Here is a 20,319-nt window from a genome sequence, read left to right as displayed (position 1 = left end):
TCCCCATCACCTACTATACAGCGCAAAGCCCGCCACATGATCTCCAGGCACTGCACCCTTCAGGAGGAGTTTCAAGCCAGGGGCTATCACTATTATGTACAACTCCACATGTGAGCAGGGGTGGGATGGGAGGGTATTTGTCTGACTGTTCATATTGTTTGTTTACTGTTGTGTTTTCTATATGTTTTGCTGAGGCCTACAGTATGTGGCGTGTGAGAAGTGCTAAGAATTCCTATTGTAGGACAAACGTGAGTCGGAATCGTCTTTTACGCCATACGACCGTCATATTTCACGTGCATTGATATAGTTTCAAAAACATGCGGACTTCATTAACGTAATGTGGGATGTGATGGGCACATGGTCTTCTCTATTCACTACAGAACAGTGTAAAGGAATAACTTTAGGAAACAAGAATCTCAACCTACAGTAGTCAAATGATTTGGCATGAATAGAAGGAAGCACCAACAGCTTGATAAAAAGTGTAAAACGCGTGAAAGTTTAATTACAATATTAGTGGGAACATGTCCGTGATAAAAACAAGATAATGGTGTGTACTTTGATAAATTCGAAAAATATTATTTGAGATTCACAGCCACCGCTCGCTTGTGGATCGCTATTTCTCAAATGTATATGGACAGCGCCCAGTGCTAAAAGTTGAGTAGACAAATGAACAAACAAGAGGGCTTTGCTGGAGCACTAAGAAATAAGACTTAGACTTACCTGTTTGACAGACGCAATTATGTTATCCATCTATTTGTCGGTAGAGTTACTTCCTCCAATCCTGTCACCATGTACTCCTTAAACAGGCCTACCTTCCGGCCTCATGTCTGGGGTTGAAAATCTCCTTCTGAAGAAAGTAGGATTAGATTCATCATGACATTTGAGATTCAATTCTTTGCAAACAGTAACAGTTTTGTTGCAAACAAGACACACTGGTTTGGAATTGGAGAAATACGATAAAATTACTATATTTTAAGAGAGTATAGATAGGCCTATAATAGAGACATTACCACTGGAATTAGATCGACATTATTATGTTAGTGTCATTAAATTGGTGAGTCCACTAACCACGTGTTAAATGTTTAGTCTAGGACTATGAATTGGGCAGCTAGTAGGCTATTTGCTAATACGCTATTTATGTTATGGCCCTCCATCTAGCTACTTTCTCAGGAACAAATCGGCTGGAGGCCAAACCTATTGTAGTTGCCAACCCCTGTTGTATATTTAAGCAATAAGGCATGAGGGGTGTGGTATATGGCCAATATACCATGGCTAAGGGCAGACGCATTGCAAAGTGTCTGGTTACAGCCCTGGTTACCAACGTTATTAGAGCAGTAAAAATGAAGGTTTTGTTATACCTGTGGTATACGGTCTGATATACCACGGTCTGATATACCACGGCCGTCAGCCAATCAGCATTAAGGGCTCAAACCACCATAATGTAAATTCAATCACCCCCTTCGTCATTATTTGGATCATTAAAACATTTGTGGATATAGTGCTAAACTTGAAGAACTTGTGGATGTCTCGGTTAATTAACAACCTGGTCTCAAAGCATTTCATATTATTCTGAGACACTCCATATAGTATGATATGTTATGTTTGGTATGGTTACTTAAGACAGACAGTTAACTAAGTCAAAAACCAGCGGAGGGTGGTTGGTCGGGTTGGATGAGTATGCGTATAATGCATATGTTGAGCAACCCAAATGTTGCGAGTTATAATCTCATCACGGACAACTTTAGCATTGTAACTAAATAGCAACTTTTCAACTACTTACACGTTTTTAGCTACATTGCAACGACTTAGTATGTTAGCTAACCCTTCCCCTAACCCTAACCTTAACCCTTTTAGCTAACCCATCCCCTAAACCTAACACTTTAACATAACTCCTAAACTTAACCCTAACCCCTAGCCTAGCTCACGTTAGCCACCTATCCACCTAGCTAGAATACGTATTGTAGGATTTGCAAATTCGTAACATATTGTACCTTTTTCAAATTTGTAACATATACGAATTGTAATTAATAAAATATCAAACTAAATGGCTGATGGACATGCACAAATTAATACATACAGTGGAAGTTAGAAGTTTACATACACCTTAGCCAAATACGTTTAAACTCAGTTTTTCACAATTCCTGACATTTCATCACAGTAAAAATTCCCTTAGGTCATTTAGGATCACCACTTTATTTTAAGAATGTAAAATGTCAGAATAATAGTAGAGAGAATTATTTATTTCAGCACATTCCCAGTGGGTCAGAAGTTTACATACACTCAATTAGTATCTGGTAGCAATGCCTTTAAATTGTTTAATTTGGATGACACATTTTGGGTAGCCTTCCACAAACTTCCCACAATAATTTGGGTGAATTTTGGCCCGTTCCTCCTGACAGAGCTGGTGTAACAGAGTCAGGTTTGTAGGCCTCCTTGCTCGCACAAGCTTTTTCAGTTCTGCCCACAAATTTTCTATAGGATTGAGGTCAGGGCTTTGTAATGGCCACCCGAATACCTTGACTTTGTTGTCCTTAAGCCATATCGCCACAACTTTGGAAGTATACTTGGGGTCATTGTCCATTTGAAAGACCCATTTGCGGCCAAGCTTTATCTTCCTGACTGATATCTTGAGATGTTGCTTCAATATTTCCACATCATTTTCTTTCCTCATGATGCCATCTGTTTTGTGACGTGCACCAGTCCCACCTGCAGCAAAGCACCCCCACAACATGATGCTGCCACCCCCGTGCTTCACGGTTGGGATGGTGTTCTTCGGCTTGGAAGCCTCCCCCTTTTTCCTCCAAACATAACGATTGTCATTATGGCCAAACAGTTCTATTTTTGTTTCATCAGACCAGAGGACATTTCTACAAAAACTACATTCTTTGTCCCCATATGCAGTTGCAAACCTTATTCTGGCTTTTTTTATGGCAGTTTTGGAGCAGTGGCTTCTTCCTTGCTGAGTGGCCTTTCAGGTTATGTTGATATAGGACTCTTTTTACTGTGAATACATTTGTACCTGTTTCCTCCAGCATCTTCACAATGTCCTTTGCTGTTGTTCTGGGATTGATTTGCACTTTTTGCACCAAATTACGTTCATCTCTAGGAGACAGAACGCATCTCCTTCCTGAGTTGTATGACGGCTGAGCAGTCCCATTGTGTTTTTAATTGCGTACTATTGTTTGTACAGATGAACGTGCTACCTTCAGGCATTTGGAAATTGCTCCCAAGGATGAACCTGACTTGTGGAGGTCTACAATTTTTTTCTGAGGTCTTGGCTGATTTATTTTTATTTTCCCATGATGTCAAGCAAAGAGACACTGAGTTTGAAGGTAGGCCTTGAAATACATCCACAGGTACAACTCCAATTGACTCAAAATATGTCAATTAGCCTTTCAGATAATAATAATGTAAACTTCTGACCCACTGGAATGAAGATGAAGATGAAGATACAATGTAGCCTAACAACATCACTTGCAAATGGCACAGATGTGAGATTTGTTTCACTGCAGAAGCACTGGTCCTCTTAAATATCAAAATATTTAAGGGTATATCTGATGGTCTGCTCTTCCCATAAGAGTCACAACAAGTAGCATAGGGTTGCTATAAGATTGAAATGGAAAAATAATGTACCCATGAAAAATCGGTGGAATACAGTAGCTTCCCAATATGTCGATGTATGTATTACATGAATGGTGACCACAGCCCTTCCGAAAATGCATTGAAATCTTGTTATAATGCGATTTATTTTAACCCTGCTCTAAGTATTCAAAGTATTCGATCTCAAATATGGCGCCCAGTGCAGTTAGTTCCTGGGGGTATTGTGACGCATCTGACAGTTCCTTCTCTGTATGTTGCTAGGGTTGCGGGTGAATAAAAACACTGTCTGGATTCCAATAAGAATTACACATCACTTCGCAAGCAAGCATAATGTGATATACAGGCCTGATGTGGCCTGTAAACCATGAGTTTCAGGCCACTGTATTAGGGTAAAACTAGGCCCTGATGTATTGCGCTACCCCATTTTAATTTAATGATAACCTACTGTATTTGCTTAGGATCCCACTTGGGGAAGGCCACATGATTGAAAATGGATGAATGCAACAACCATGTCTCAGCCACTAACAAATACAGTCAAGGGTGGTAACTCTACAATTCACTCGAAAGGCACTCTGGGAAATATTCAAATAAGGCTTTATACTAATCAATGTGTTCATTTAAGTGTGGAGCCATATAGACACCGGACCAGTGTTCAATTTAACACGCTCAGTGTTGATTTAACATGTGCTGTGTATGTACTGAATGTAAATTGCACTTGGCAACTCATTAATATTAATGCCATGACTCAAGCATCCTTTACTGTTTGGTCGAGCACATTGGCCTCATTCGAGGCTGCTGAGGGGAGGACGGCTCCTAATAATGGCTGGGATGGAGTCAATGGAATGGTATCAACAACATTGAAACACGTGGTTTCCATGTTGTTGATACCACTCCATGAACTCCATTCCAGCCATTGTTAGGAGCCGTCCTCCCCTCAGCAGCCTCCACTGATAGGCCTATGGCTAATGTGCCTGCATGAAATAGTCCACCATTGGCATGCGTTGACATGGGTAGTTTTTCCCGTTGTGCTTTTCTTAGTTAGTTGAAGAGAGGTATTGGCTCTCTCTCCGGGGGTGCTGTGACTTCTCATCCTCCCTATAACGGAGAGCAGGGAGCTCAGCCCTGCCTGGGCGTGTCACAGAGACACCACACTGTCTTTTTTTCTGCCTCTGATATATGGCTCGACTTAGCAGAGCGGAGAGCAGCTCTCCTCTCTCAGTCCCTACCGATAGGCCATGTGTGTGGCTCGGTATCTCCCCCACCTGGCAGAGCGCCATAACTGCACTTCCATGTTTTCTCCACCTTCTCCCTCCTCCTCTTCCCCACTTGACAGTCCCTCTCTTTCATGTCCCTGCAGTTAGCGCATTGATATTCAGAGTGGGTTTTCTGGAAGTGGGAAATAATTATGTTCATGCATTTCTATGTAAACGCTATGAGAATGGAAGGGTGTGCACAAACAATAAACAAAGGATCTGGAATCAGATATCCATTAGATATTCTGGAGCCGTTCTGAACATATTCATAATGGATTCCCTTGTGAAATACTATTTTAGTGTGTGTTATAGACAGATGGGGTGTCAGATATCACTTCTTTGAGGTGGTGGGGTGCGGTGGAATGGAGTTCAGTGTCAAGGGAGCAGCACACTCTCTGCAGCCTCCACAGATTTCCCTGTTATCTTGGGGCAACCTGCTCCAAATTCACATCATGACATTCTGACTAAACTGTAGTAAAGCGTGCATGTTTTGATATCCAAGCACACCTTTAGGGAACAGGTCGGGGAATGGAGTAGATATCTTTCCTTGAAAAAAAATCTGCCTTATGTAAATGTATTTTCTGTTTTTCTTTTCCCAATAAAGATGTAAGTATTTCATTTGACAAATATTTAACATTTGCAGCTCGAGGTTCTATCTATCCAACGCAATGATGACAGTGTTGTTGCTTTCCTTGTTGTCCTTGTTTTCATTGTTGTTGCTGTTGTACGCTAACAGCCTTTCCCCTCCCCTCGTCTTCCAGGAGCCTAGCCATGGAGAGCCTGCTCCTGTTCCTGGCCCTCCTCGCTACGCCCGTCGCCTCCATGCTGTGCCCCAAGCGCTGCACCTGCCAGAACCTCATGCCCTCCTACACTGTCCTCTGCACCAAGACAGGCCTGCTCTTCGTGCCTCCGAACATTGACCGGCAGACTGCTGAGCTGCGCCTCATGGACAACTTCATCACCACCCTTCGTCACCGTGACTTCGCCAACATGAGCAGCCTCATCCACCTGACGCTGTCGCGCAACACAATTAGCCAGATCAAGCCGTACGCCTTCGCCGACCTTCAGGACCTGCACGCCCTGCACCTGGACGCCAACCGACTCACCATACTGGACGACACCCACTTCCAGGGCCTGGTCAACCTCAGGCACATGATCCTTGCCAACAACCAGCTGCACAGCATCTCAGAGGGGTCCTTCCAGGACTTCCTGGAGACCCTGGAAGACCTGGACCTGTCCTACAACAACCTGGTGAACATCCCCTGGGAGACCATCGGCCTGCTGGCTAGTGTCAACACCCTCAGTCTGGACCACAACCTCATAGAGATGGTCCCCGAAGGCATCTTCTCCAACCTGCACAAGCTGGCGCGTCTAGACATGACCTCCAACAAGCTGAAGAAGATCCCTCCAGATCCCCTGTTCCTGAGGATCCCAGTGTACGCTAAGCTGAAGGGTTCTCCACTCACGTCGCTGGTGCTGAGCTTTGGTGGGAACCCGCTGCACTGCAACTGTGAGCTAATGTGGCTGAGGCGGCTGACCAGGGAAGACGACCTGGAGACCTGCGCCTCTCCCCGAGAGCTCGCCGGCAAGTATTTCTGGACTATCCGCGAGGAGGAGTTTGTGTGCGAGCCGCCCATGATCACGCGGCACACCTCCAAGATGTTTGTGATGGAGGGTCAGGAGGTGAGCCTACGCTGTAAGTCAGTGGGTGACCCGGAACCTTCCACGCATTGGGTCAGCCCCGAGGGGAAGCTAATCGGGAACACGTCCCGCACCATCTGCTACGAGAACGGCTCTTTGGACATCCTCACCACCACTGTGAAGGACTCTGGGAAGTTCACCTGCATTGCCTCCAATGCCGCTGGCGAGGCCACAGCGCCCGTGGAGCTGGTGGTTAACCCCTCGCCACACTTTGACCCCAAGCTGGAGCCCGAGCCTGGCCCTTCGGACCTCCCCACCTCCATCAAGTCCAATGCCAGCGGAGGCCACGCCCGCACCGACCATCAGAGGGTCAGCGTGTCGGAGCTGAGCTCGACTTCGGCCACCATCCGATGGCCCTCCCAGGACCACATCCCGGGGGTCCGCCTGTACCAGATCCAGTACAACAGCTCCTCCGACGACATCCTCATATACAGGTGAGATGGTCACCGCATGCTTTTGCATGAGATCGGATAAGATGACATGCATCTCTATGGGGGGTGGTTGATGTTACAATGAGGAGGGGTTGATGTACAACTATCCCTATGAAGCTGACTGGTATTTCTGTGTGGAAGTTGATCTTCACGTTTGCCCTTGCATACTACGAGTCTCTTGTAGTTCTTCGACAGTTCATGAGCCTCCAAATTGATTGTTAATGAATTTAGTGGCCGACGACATCATCAGGGGACTGTAACTCATCGCTAAAGAAGTCACAGAGCGAACTGCAGAAGCACAAGAGCATGATGCCCACAGGGAAAAACTCATAAAAGTCCTGACATAATGGGTTGGAATGACTCAGTATGCGTACATCTATTGGCACACCAACCTATATAGCCTTACTGTGCAGTAGCCATTAGCTGTAATGGGTTTTGCAGTGACATAGAGTGAGGAAGACAACTGTAGGAAGAGAACTTGTTCCCAACAATCATCTCCATAGGACTGAGAGGATGATCCCGTTACATATTGACCTTACTGATACCAGATTCAGATGTTATATTAAGCGGGTTGACTCCCAAGTATCAAAGGCCAAGCATTCATTGATATGATGGACTGAATGTTGCAATGCCTCACTCGTACTAAGTGTCATGGAAGGGTTTTGGAAAAGTGTTGAGTTTGGCATTTGGAATGCTGTATTGTTCCTATCAGAAATATTAATATACTGTGCAAGCTTTCAAGTGATTGTGATTATTTGTAAGCTGTGGACAATAGCGGTATTATCTTCAGTGAGAGAAAATATTACGTATTTTCAATAGCACCCAAAGGAATCCCAGTGCAGAGTTAAACTGATGTAAACACATTACACCAGTGAGGTGCAATCCGTTCCAGAAGGCAGTGTTTGATAACTGATTTTAAATGAAGCAATGTTGAGTTGTAATCTTCACCCCGACTTTAGTGATTGGAAATAACCTGTCCTTATGGGAACAGTGGTTTCTGAGCCTCCTCCATTTCAGAGATTTCAGAGAATGACTGTGTAAGAGCATAAGACACCTGAAACATTCTGATTTACACAGAGAAGAAAGACGGGTCACTCCCGCAGTAACTACAGTCCTCTGTTTGTCTCTGCTAAGAATCAAGTGGAACATTAACAGAGAAAAAAAATGGAATTCTCTCCTCAAAATGAAAACAACCGAAATCGCTGGCCATTAAATTCCCCCAGAGTCGCCTGCGAACCCCTTTCTTCTCCAAGGGCAATATTCTCCTCTTGAGCTTTTCAAAGATCGTATTATCTTTTGTAGTCGGTACAGAGGAAAACATCACCATGAATATTGGAGGCTTGACTGCACCGCCAGCCCATGTTATTACAGAGACATAGAAGTGAGAGCACTGTACTGATTTAGAAGTCTTAAGGGGTGTTTCTTATTTTTCCTGCCCCACGGCAAAAGTTGCCAGCGAGCTAAGTTCCATCCACCTCTCTATTGAAGTTCTTACCGGCACTCACACAGTGGATTATTCCACAAGCCTAAAACGAACGGACGGAGAGTCGTTAAAAGACAGAAATGTATCTATTGATTTGTTTTTCTAAATATTCCGCCACGGCCCTTTTCGACATTTCACTGTGGAAAGATTCTCTGTTAAAGGAGCCCCATTAGTACTTAATTAACTTCCGGCCTTTCCCTGAGGATGGATTAAGAAAAAAAAGACACGTAGGAGAAGTAATTTGCTGTTAATTATGCAAAAAGCACATGGATGTCTTTGGTTTATGGCACTGCAAAGTAATCGGAATGCGTTTTTTTATCAATTAGGCACACATGAGTCCTACTCTGTGTGGACTGACAGTTGTATTGAATTTTGGAGGTGGCAATGGGAGGATGGAGGGATGGAGAGAGGGGGGAATGAAAGGATGAGGGGGCTGAGGACAGCTAATATACACTCAGACAAATTAACATTGTTTTGAAAACAGGAGAGGATTGGGACGGTATGAGCTTTCCTTTCAGTCTCTCTTCATTCTTACATGAAGTCGACTGCCTTCTCCATTTTCCCTCTCTCTGCCCATTTTTTTTCTCCAGATATCACTACCTAATTGCCTTTATGTTTGTCTGGCCTTTTCGGAGACTTATATGAGAAGAGGACCATCCTATATCAAAGCCATTATAGACAGCATGTGGTAGGGAGGTTTCAGCACACACTGACATCCATGATCACACACACACACACACACACACACACACACACACACACACACACACACACACACACACACACACACACACACACACACACACACACACACACACACACACACACACACACACACACACACACACACACACACGCGCGCGCGCGCGCGCTTTAGAATACACACATGCACACGCACCCCACACAGTTCTCCACGTCCCCATAACCCTTCCCGGCCCCCGTGCCTGTAACATCCATATTCCCATCTCTAATGTGACAAGCTGTTGACAGGAGATGTGGCAAGGTCAGGTCTGACTGTGTCAGGGAGGGCTCCTGCTCCTCATTCACCATCCCCACCACCTCCTCCCCCATGGCATACAGAGGACCCAGCCTTCCCCTGCATGTCCATCAAAGCCACACCAGAGGAGGTGGATAAGGACACATCTGAAGATACAGTATATTGGGGCCTATTATTTTTTGACCCGGGCGACCTCCCTTTTTATACCTAGACTGTATGCTAGGCTCAGAGATAATGAAATGGCTAGACCCATCTGTGGGCGTCTAGTGACCTCCACACATCCAGAGCATCCACTAATGATGAGTGTATATGCACTGGGGCGAACAGAACAGATTCGACATCAAAACTATTCCCCCTAATTAGTGAGATTTCACCTTTCTTAGTATTCTGATCGTCTGTCTTCTCTTTTCTTTTTTTCTTTCAAGGAAATGTTTCACGGAATTGAAATTCACACCAAATCTAATTGTATTCCTCACATGCTTCGTAAACAACAGGTGGAGACGAACAGTGAAATGCTTACTCACGGGCCCTTCCCAACAGTGTAGCGAGAGATGAAATAGAGAAAGAGTAGAAAAATAATAACACGTAATCATAAAAGCAATATCTCACCGTGAAACGTTTACTTCATAGTAAAGCACCAGACCATAATGTGACCCTGAATTTATGGGTGGAAGATATTCTGCATGCTCCATAAATGTATTATGATGTGTATAGGAGAATACAGTAGAATGAACAGCATGCCAAGAGAAGAGTAATGGTAGTAAGACAGTTTAATAGAAACAGCAGGTTTAACCTGTGGATAAGGCAGGGTAGAGGAGGGTATGCTAAGACAGTATGAATCCCGTCGTGCAAGGGTAGAGGTTGACCCCACTGGCGCGTGCGTTTAGAGGAGAAATGTTTAATGCACACACTGTCACCCACGCTGTCACCCTTTGGGTACACCGCACTTTCAAATTCCGCTCTGTGTCTCCTCACCTCGGAGCCCCCGGGTCCCTATGTCCATGTTGATAAATGGAGCACTTTGGCACGCCGGGGTAACAGCAAACACACACATACACACATAAACACGCACACTCATCTTAGCCCCTGTGTGGTCTAGCGTTTGTGAGACAGAAAGTAAACCTGTCAATGGAGAGAGGAAAATGAGAGGAGAGGAGCAAAGGTGTGTATGTGTGTCTGTGTGTGGTTGGGGTAGTCAAGGTTAAATGTAATCTCCAGATACTGAAAGTATAGGTTGTGGGAGCTCTCAGTTTTCAACAGTTTTCAGATTACTGCCAGAATGTTCACTCTATCAATAACCTTGTTTTCTCTCAAATGTTCTCTCTCTCTTCTATCTCTGTCTCTCTCTCTCTAGGATGATCCCTGCGTCTCATAAGTTCTTCCTACTCAGTGACCTGGCCTCTCAGCGGGACTATGACCTGTGCGTGCTGGCGGTGTATGACGACGGCGTCACGGCCCTAACCGGCACCCGCCTGGTGGGCTGTGTGGCTTTCACCACAGAGCGAGAGTACCGCCAGTGCCGCTCCCTCCACGACCAGTTCCTGGGCGGCACCATGATCATCGTGATCGGCGGTATCATCGTGGCCTCCGTGCTTGTCTTCATCTTCATCCTCCTCATGAAGTACAAGCTGCACAGCAACCACTACAAGCAGAAAGCGGCACATGTCAGCAACGTGTGCTCTCAGACCAACGGGGGCCAGGCTGCGGGCGGGGGAGGCGCTCCCATCCCACCCTCCTCCTCTTCCTCAGGCTCGACCAATAGGCCCATGCCTTCTGGCCCAGTGGACAGGGTAGGGCACGACGGACCCCATCAGGCCTCGGAAGGGGGCTTCGGAGGGCCCTTGAAAGGGACCACAGTAGTGGACTTGAACCCAGAGTACGGGAAGTCAGTGAAGGACGAGGATGCTATATCACAATAACACAGGATCTGGGACTGCCCCAACGCCACCCACTTTTTATTTCCTGGTGCTGGGGTCCCTCTGCCTTAACAAGGATTATCTCGTGTCCAAGGTGGGTGATTCCTGTCAGACAAGGCTGGGGTTAGAGCTGACGTGTATTCATTAACAATTCTGCAGACAGCTTCTGTAAGAGCTTACAGATGTGTGTGTGTGTGTGTGTCTGTGTGTGCATGTGTGTGTGTACATGCTGTGTTTATTCCTGTAAGTATAGGTGCATCTGCATGCAGTGTCTATTTCGAGGGGCAGTACTTATGCTGCATAATCCTTGCCTCTTTAAATGAAGCGCAGTAAACAGTACAGTGAGCCGGTCCTATTGAGCTGCAGCGGTGGCTGCAGACAGACAGGTAGGCTTTGCTGGTGCCCCACGCCAGGCCCCCAATGCTGATGGGAATAGGCAATCATCATAAAATCACACAGCACATAAACACTAAAGGAGGGCACGCCGTGCTCACTCGCTCCATGCCTCCTTCCTTCCCTCGGTGCCCGATGGGACTTCCCCCACTCTCTGTTTCCATGAAACTAATCATAGCTGCCTCCACTGGCCCTGAGGTATTTGCTGTAAGTTTAATATCCGCAGTATAGCACAATCTTCTCTACATCTGCGCTCTCCAAATACAAATGAACTGAGCGGGGCCCGGGGCTGCTCTGTGGTGTTTTGAACACCATCATCGGTGTCTCTGCCGCCCACCAACAACATCACGTCGTCCCGCGCATTAGCACACTTAATTGTCTAGTGAGGGTGTAATCTTTGGGGTTTCCTAAGGCATTTGTGTTATTCTGAATACTTTTTGGAGGGCAAACTACAGACTGTGTCAGGATCAACTGGAATCAGAATCTGGTTGGATTAGAAAAGGCAAATGGCAGCTACGTGCATAATAGCGACCCCTATGGGTATGATCAATTAGGTCGTTGGTAATGTTAGCCTAAGGCAGCAGTTCCCAAACTAGGGGCCGCGACCCCATGTGGGGTCACGCATGATGTGAAAATGTTGTTGCAGGAGAATTTCTAAAATGCTGAAGAAAAAAATATATATACACTACTGTTCAAAAGTTTGGGGTCACTTAGACATTTCCTTGTTTTTGAAAGAAAAACACATTTTTCTCCATTAAAATCATATAAAATACGTCAGAAATACAGTGTAGACATTGTTAATGTTGTAAATGACTATTGTGGCTGAAACGGCTGATTTTTTTATGAAATATCTACATTGGCATACAGAGGCCCATTATCATAAACCATCACTCCTGCATTCCAGTGGTACATTGTGTTAGCTAATCCAAGTCTATCGTTTTAAAAGGCTCATTGATCATTAGAAAACCCTTTTTCAATTATGTTAGCACAGCTGAAAACTGTTGTTCTGATTGAAGAAGCAATAAAACTGGCCTTCTTTAGACTAGTTGAGAATCTGGAGCTCAGCATTTTTGGGTTCGATTACAGGCTCAAAATGGCCAGAAACAAATAACTTTCTTCTGAAATTCATCAGTCTATTCTTGTTCTGAGAAGTGAAGGCTATTCCATGTGAGAAATTGCCAAGAAACTGAAGATCTCATACAAAGCTGTTTACTACAAGTCCTCAACTGGCAACTTCATTAAATAGTACCCGCAAAACACCAGACTCAACGTCAACAGGGATGAGGCGACTCCTGTGGCCTCCATCATTCTTAGATGGAAGAATTTTGGAACCACAAGGACTCTTCCTAGAGCTGGCCGCCTGGACAAACTGAGCAATCAGGGGAGTATGGCCTTGGTCAGGGAGGTGACCAAGAATCCGATGGTCACTTTGACAGAGCTCCAGAGTTCCTCTGTGGAGATGGGAGAACCTTACAGAAGGACAACTATTTCTGCAGCACTCCACCAATCAGGCCTTTATGGTAGAATGTCCAGATGGAAGACAGTACTCAATAAAAGGCACATGACAGGCCACTTTGAGTTTGCCATAAGTCACCTAAAGGACTCTCAGACCATGAGAAACAAGATTCTCTGGTCTCAGAAAACCTGAATGCCAAGTGTCAAGTCTGGAGGAAACCTGATACCATCCCTACGGTGAAACATGGTGGTGGCAGCATTATGCTGTGGGGATGTTTTTCAGTGGGGACTGGGAGACAAGTCAGGATCGAGGGAAAGATGAACAGAGCAAAGTCCAGAGAGATCCTTGATGAAAACCTGCTTCAAAGCACTCAGGACCTTAGACTGAGGCAAAGGTTCACCTTCTAACAGTTCAATGACCATAAGCACACAGCCATGACAATGCAGGAGTGGCATTGGGACAAGTCTCTGAATGTTCTTGAGTGGCCCAGCCAGAGCCTGGACTTGAACCCGATCTAACATCTCTGGAGAGACCTGAAAATGTCCGTGCAGCGAGCATGAATCCAGAGCATGAATCAGCATAGGGGATGTTCAGTGTGCTGTGTAGCTATATTGACAAAAAAACAAATTCCATATGGGATCAAATGGTGGTATTTTGCACAGATAGGGCTCCATCTATCCAGGGACGGCAGGCAGGCCTCTGCACGCTAGTTATGCATGCCTCTGTCTGCCATATGGACGCATTGTATGATACACCGAGAGCAACCGAGCACCGAGCTGAGCACCGAGCTTTGAGATATAATGCAACAGGTAACTTTGATTGTAAACCACATCAAACCACATCCACTGTGCGCACACCTGTTCGCAAAACTATGTGGAGATATGGGATCAGAGCATGACAATGTTCTGTTTCACACCGAGGCTTGGTGGTTATCAAGGGGGAGTGTTGGAGAAAACAAATTGCATTGAGAGAGGAACTGGTTTACTTTCGGTGTAATGAAAAAGAAATAACAGAAAACAGCATCAGTAACTGTCCCACACCAGTGATGAATGCTCACCTCCAATGCTTGGAAGAGCACTTTGGGATGGACCTACTTCCCAATCCATTTGACTGTGATCCTGGCTCAGTTGACAGTCGCACAGCTGATCGAGCTGTCATGTGACCGAATGCTGCAGGCAATGCATTCACAGGTAACTATAGAAGAGTTTTGGTTCCTGACTCAAAGGGAATACCCTGCCGTCTCCCTCTGAGCATTAATGCCACGTTCAAAACAACTGCGTGCTCGGAAATCTCTGACCTCTGACTTCAGTGCGTTCAAGACAACTGGGAACTCGGAAAGAAACGAGCTCTGACTGGGAAAAATAATTTTGACCAGTTATCCGACTCGGAATTCTAACTTGGGATCTCTGGCTTCTTTCTAGAGCTCTGACTTTCTGACCTAAAGATCACTGACGTCATGATTTGACCTCGTATTTTCCTGAGTTCCCTGTTGTCTTGAAAGCACCATAAAACTCATGGTAGGCTACTCTTCGCCAGCTCATATCTGCGTGAAGCTGGTTTCAGTGCTCTCGTCTGCGTTAAAACCAAATATCGATCCAGGCTGGATGTGACAGCAGAGATGAGATGAGCACTGTCGACCACGCCCCCTGACTTTAAAAAGCTCTGACACGACATGCATCAAGCACTCTAATTAGTGGTGGTGAGATAAGGGACATTATGTCAGACTAATTTGCAATTGACTGCCCCACATTAATAGTATGTGATGGTATATCAATTACAAAGTTATTTTAAAATACAAAGTTCACATAGATGAGGAAAATTAATGAAACACAATTCTAGCCTGGTTATGGATTGTAACAATACAATAAAAAAAAATAGCTTTTGTATATATCTTCACCTGTAACTAATTGGAACACACAAGCACTAATTCAACATGTAAACAGAAGGCACAATATGTGTGGATGGTGTGGTGTGTGTTTATGTTTTATTTTATTTGTTATGTTTGGGAAAGTTGAGTGAGTGAGTCATGAAATAGTTGCATATCCCAGAACCAATGTATTGCTGTGAGCCGGGGTATGAGAGAGCTTTCAATGTTGTTCAGATGATGGATATAGTTTTATAATGAATTATACGTCTCATTTATTTATTGTCCTATCATGGTCGAACAGTTTTAAAATAAATTATACATTTGATTTATTTATTGTCCTATCATGGGGAACTACATTTGTTAAATAAATTATATCTAATTATTTATTTATGATCCTAATTTAATGGTATGGTCCACATCCCTATACCCTAGACACCCACCTGAATGACCCAGATACTAAGGAGAAATCCCTAACTGTTTTATGGGCCTGCTGTAAGTGGTCTGTATGCAGCCAAAATGCGGTCAGAGACCAAGAGCAGCACTGCCCCCTCAAGATTCTGAGCCTGCTTGGCAGGGTTGGTCCTACAAAGCCAAAGCCCCCTAAAGGGACAGCATACTATACAAGGAAATTCTCAACGCTGCTAATGAGAATCTTAACAACCTTGTACCTAGCCGGTGGGGATTCCGGTGGGGTGACCCACCCAGGCAGTGGCAGTGCTGGCAACACTAGCTGCAGTAACCCATGGGGAGGGGGGTCACACTCGGACATTCAGAGAGGGGGTATATTATTGTGACCCTGGTGGCACAAAATCAAAAGTCTGACTGCATGGAGATGCTTGGGAATATGGTCAATATGGGTGACCGTATTGTGGGTGTTTCAGGGAAAAGGTGTACATTTGACCTCCATCATCTAGGATGTGACAATGGTTCATAAAATCTCTCAATTTCTGCCCATTTTTTTGCACGGTCTTGCAGACCTTCTCATGTAGCTGCAACAGTAAGTGCATTTGTAAATCAGGACCTTTCTTGAGTTGGACTCTGGGATGGTGCAACTGTTGAGATTGTGAGTTTATGGTTGTGTGGGGGGAAAGGGTTGAGTGTGTGTGGGTGTATGTGTGTATCCCACAACTGTTGCGAAGGAGTAAAATATGTTAGGGACAATAGAGGATGATCCACAGCTATATATAATACAAATCGAGGTGAGGGAGATGGAAATGCATTTGGAAGTTGATAAACTTCAATTCGGTAAATGGCACTGTGTGCTCTTTTCGAGGGTGGATCCCAGTATGTTCAGGGCTATGGGATGCGAGGGGTCGGAGGTGGTCTGTCGGGCATTGGGATGACGGCCCAGCTCGGGATGAGGAGGGCTTTTAGCGGGTGGAATGGTGGGGACCAATTGGAAGTTTACTTAGTAGCAAGGCAAATATCATGGTACAGCTATATAGACACTCAATCATCATGTTACTTTTTAATGGTACGTTTACAAAGATATATTTTGATAAATAGAATTGAAAGTTGTGTCTCATTATGGTAAGTGGTGAAATAAGTATAGCCAGTTACAATTGTAATGGCCTAGCAGATAATAAGAAAAGACGATCAGTATTTACCTGGCTAAAAGAGAAGGAATATAACATATATTGTTTACAGGAAACCGATTCAACAATCGTTGAACGTTTTGTGGAAAAAGAACTGGGGGGGGGGCGAAATATATTTCTCCCATGGGCAAAGAAATTCAAAAGGGGTGATGGTTTTAATTAACAGTAATTTTGATCTAAATGTGCAAATTGTCCAAACAGATTATAAAGGTAGATGGATTATTTTAAATATGTTATTGGACAATAAACAGATATGACTTATTAACCTATACGGTCCGAATAATGATGATACAAGCTTCTTTGAAAATATATATAAGAATTTATCAACTCTACAAGGAACACTAGACTCTATTATTATGGTGGGAGATTTTAATACGGTCTTAAATACCTCTATGGACCGGAAAGGAAATCACACTACAAACTATCACCCTCAGGCACTTAAGGAAATCATGAATGTCATGGAAGAATTTTATAACAGACTTTTTCAGACATAACATAGGTACAGCAAATCCCCTTATTGTATGGGACACTTTTAAGTGTGCCGTTAGAGGCCATGCAATTCAGTACTCATCAATAAAACAAAAGCAATTTAGATCAAAAGTGTCCATATTAACAAAGGAAATAGAGGGACTAACAGTGCAGGCAGATAGCAATAAACGGTACCCTAGTGGCACAGAATAAGTTAGAGGAAAAACAAAAAGAAATGGAGGAACCTATTCAACAAATATCCAGTGTAATAGATTATAAAAGTAAAGTGAACTGGATAAAATATGGGGAAAAATGCACCAAATTCTTTTCAAGTACTTTAAGAATATAATCTCCAAAATATCTTTATTTTTTAAACAAGCCTTAGAAAGTTGGTTGCAATTTCAGGTTAATCCACCTGAAAAGACAGAACAAATAATACAACAAATATTGTGGTTAAATTCAAATATACTAATTGATTAAAAAAAAACTGTATTTTTAAAAGAAATTATTTAAAAAATGTATAATTTTTGTGAATGAAATCATAAATAGGACTGGTGGAGTTATGTCACACATACAGCTAACACAGACATATGGAAATGTCTGCTCTACCCAAAATTACAACCAATAAATTGCAGCATTACCACAAAAATGGAAGAGGCGAGTAGAAGGGGAAAAAGTAAGGACCTTCTTGTATGTCGGCCCTGTATTAAGGAACATAAATGGTAAAAGACAAGTGTGATAAATAAAAACATATACCAATTCCATTTAAGGACTAAAAAACTGACAGCTGTGCCATATAAATTGCAAAATAGTTGGGAAGAGATTCCCATTCCATGGCACATGGTTTATGAATTGATATTCAAAACAACGCTGGATGCAAAAATTCAAATGTTTCAATATAAATTATTATACAAAATTCTTGCAACTAATAGAATGTTATATATATGGGGGATACAATCTTCCCAGCTCTGCAGATTCTGCTGTGAGGAGGCAGAGTCATTAGATCATTTATTTTGGTATTGTCCATACAGTATGTAGCTCGTTTTTGGTCACAGGTCCAGGAATGGCGGAAGAATTGCAACATTTGCCTAGAACTAACACTACAGATAGCAATACTGGGTGCTTTGAAAAGCCATAGTCAATCAATCAATAATATAATAATTATTTTAGCAAAAATTTTTATTTTGAATTTACAATCCGTAGAAGCTATGAGAATATTAAAGTTCAATTCGTTTGTGAAGCATCACAACACAGTTGAAAAATAGATGGCAAGTAGAATGATGTTGAGAGATAGATGGGAGGGGTTGAATGGAGCTGAAGGGTGGGACTAATAGCAAGATAAAACATCTCAAACCTACGGGGTCTGTAGAATGTATATAGGTTCAGAACTTTTGTGAAATAGCACAGTTACAAATAGAAATCAAACTGGATGGACATCAGAAATAGAGGAAGGACTAAAAACAAACAAAATATAACAACTGTAAAATAGACTGAATGTAAAATGTGTATAAGATGTATAAAGGTAAAAGCCGAAGTGTTTATTGGTTTACTCCAATTGAGGGATCGGTGGTAGGGTTAGTGGGGAATAATAATAAAGGTATATTCTTTTAAAAAGTATGTATGTCTATATAGGTATGTGTATGTATATATGTTTACATGTATGCATGCGTGTATGGATATATATATTTACCCCAAAAAATATATGGGGGATTGGAAATGATGCAGACAATGACATTGATGGAACCAATATTCTTTCCGCAATATTAAGCTGATCCACCCCTTAAAATATATATATATATTTTTTTATACATTTTTAAAAAAATAGTATGTGATGGTGAGTTGAAAAGACAATCAGAAATACTGTTAGAATGTTTTTCAATTTAATAATATAATAATAATAATATATGCCATTTAGCAGACGCTTTTATCCAAAGCGACTTACAGTCATGTGTGCATACATTCTACGTATGGGTGGTCCCGGGAATCGAACCCACTACCCTGGCGTTACAAGCGCCATGCTCTACCAACTGAGCTACAGAAGGACATAGCCCCAAATAAAAAAGTAAACATTGACTGTTAATTACAATTCTTTTCAGATGGGGTCGTGGGCCAAAAGGTTTGTGAACCCCTGACCTAAGCTAAGAGATTATCAACATTACGATCACTGTCTTCATTTACCACATGTAATAGCTTGCATAATGAGTCATCAACGGCTGTAGCAGTGAAACAATCCATGCAGCTCTCAATTGGGATCAATTGTTTTTGTGGTTGAGCAGTTTATGAGTCCTGGTTGCATTACATATCCATTCAGGAGAAAGATATATGTTTGTCTCAGACGGCCGAGTGATTAGACCTTGGTTACATATGGTTTACAACCCTATCGATCATCGTCTTACTTCTTGAAGAAGACAGTTTAGTTGGCTCAATTAATGGCCATCTGTCCCGGTACCGTGTGTGTTTATAGCTGTGGGCAGCAGCAGGCAGTGTTCTCCCTCTGTGACAGGCCTGGATGAGGCAGATGAGGATGCATCCTTCCTCAGCCTCAGTATTCAGCATTTAGCTGTGAAATACTCCGTGTTTGCATCCATCATTTATCTAGGAGCATCAGACAGCCAGCGAGGAGATGACAGATCACTCATTGTGTCGCTCTCACAGCGACGCAATGAGTCTGACAGAGTTACCGGCGACAGGAGGGAGGGAGAACGGTGGAAGGGAGAGAGAGAGAGACGGGGGAGAGAGATACAGATGTAGGAGAAGGGGAAAAAAGAAAGAAAGAAAGAAAGAAAGAAAGAAAGAAAGAAAGAAAGAAAGAAAGAAAGAGAGAGATCAACAGAGTCAAGGAGGACAAAGACGAAGATAGAGAGATCGATGGTGGTGTACAGAGGGAGAAAGGCAGGGAGGGCTTGAAAGAAAGAGAGTGAGAGAAAGAGGTAGGGATGGAGAAGAGAGTGAAAGGGGGTACCGAGACAGTGAGAGAGAAAATAAAGCAGCACAGGAGAGAAACAGGTAAGAAGGTGCAGATTTAGAGCTTGTTCTAATAAAGAAGTGTAGGAAGGGGGGGGTCTGAGAGGAGAGGGGATGAGGTGTCAGCGGGAGACGTGATCAGCAGATACTCACCATTGGTGGGGCACTGCTAAAAGTAGGACGCAACCTCCCCCC

General features: G+C 43.6%; 1 protein-coding gene across 2 annotated transcripts in view; it reads left to right on the top strand.

The window, feature by feature from the left end:
• Window positions 1-20,319, top strand: part of LOC118385534 (leucine-rich repeat and fibronectin type III domain-containing protein 1-like protein) — a 140,027-nt gene that overhangs the window by 117,645 nt on the left and 2,063 nt on the right. For both annotated transcript variants that reach the window (XM_035772746.2, XM_052525367.1), the window contains 2 exons: window positions 5,615-6,988; window positions 10,820-11,475. In XM_035772746.2, the coding sequence (XP_035628639.2) occupies window positions 5,615-6,988; window positions 10,820-11,384 (1,939 nt within the window). In that variant the 3' untranslated portion in view covers window positions 11,385-11,475. The remainder of the gene's footprint in view (window positions 1-5,614; window positions 6,989-10,819; window positions 11,476-20,319) is intronic.

Source organism: Oncorhynchus keta, chromosome 1, assembly GCF_023373465.1.
Source record: "Oncorhynchus keta strain PuntledgeMale-10-30-2019 chromosome 1, Oket_V2, whole genome shotgun sequence".
In the NCBI taxonomy this organism is placed as follows: domain Eukaryota; kingdom Metazoa; phylum Chordata; class Actinopteri; order Salmoniformes; family Salmonidae; genus Oncorhynchus; species Oncorhynchus keta.
Note: the sequence above shows the minus strand (reverse complement) of the source record. Positions and strands in the feature narration are given on the sequence as shown.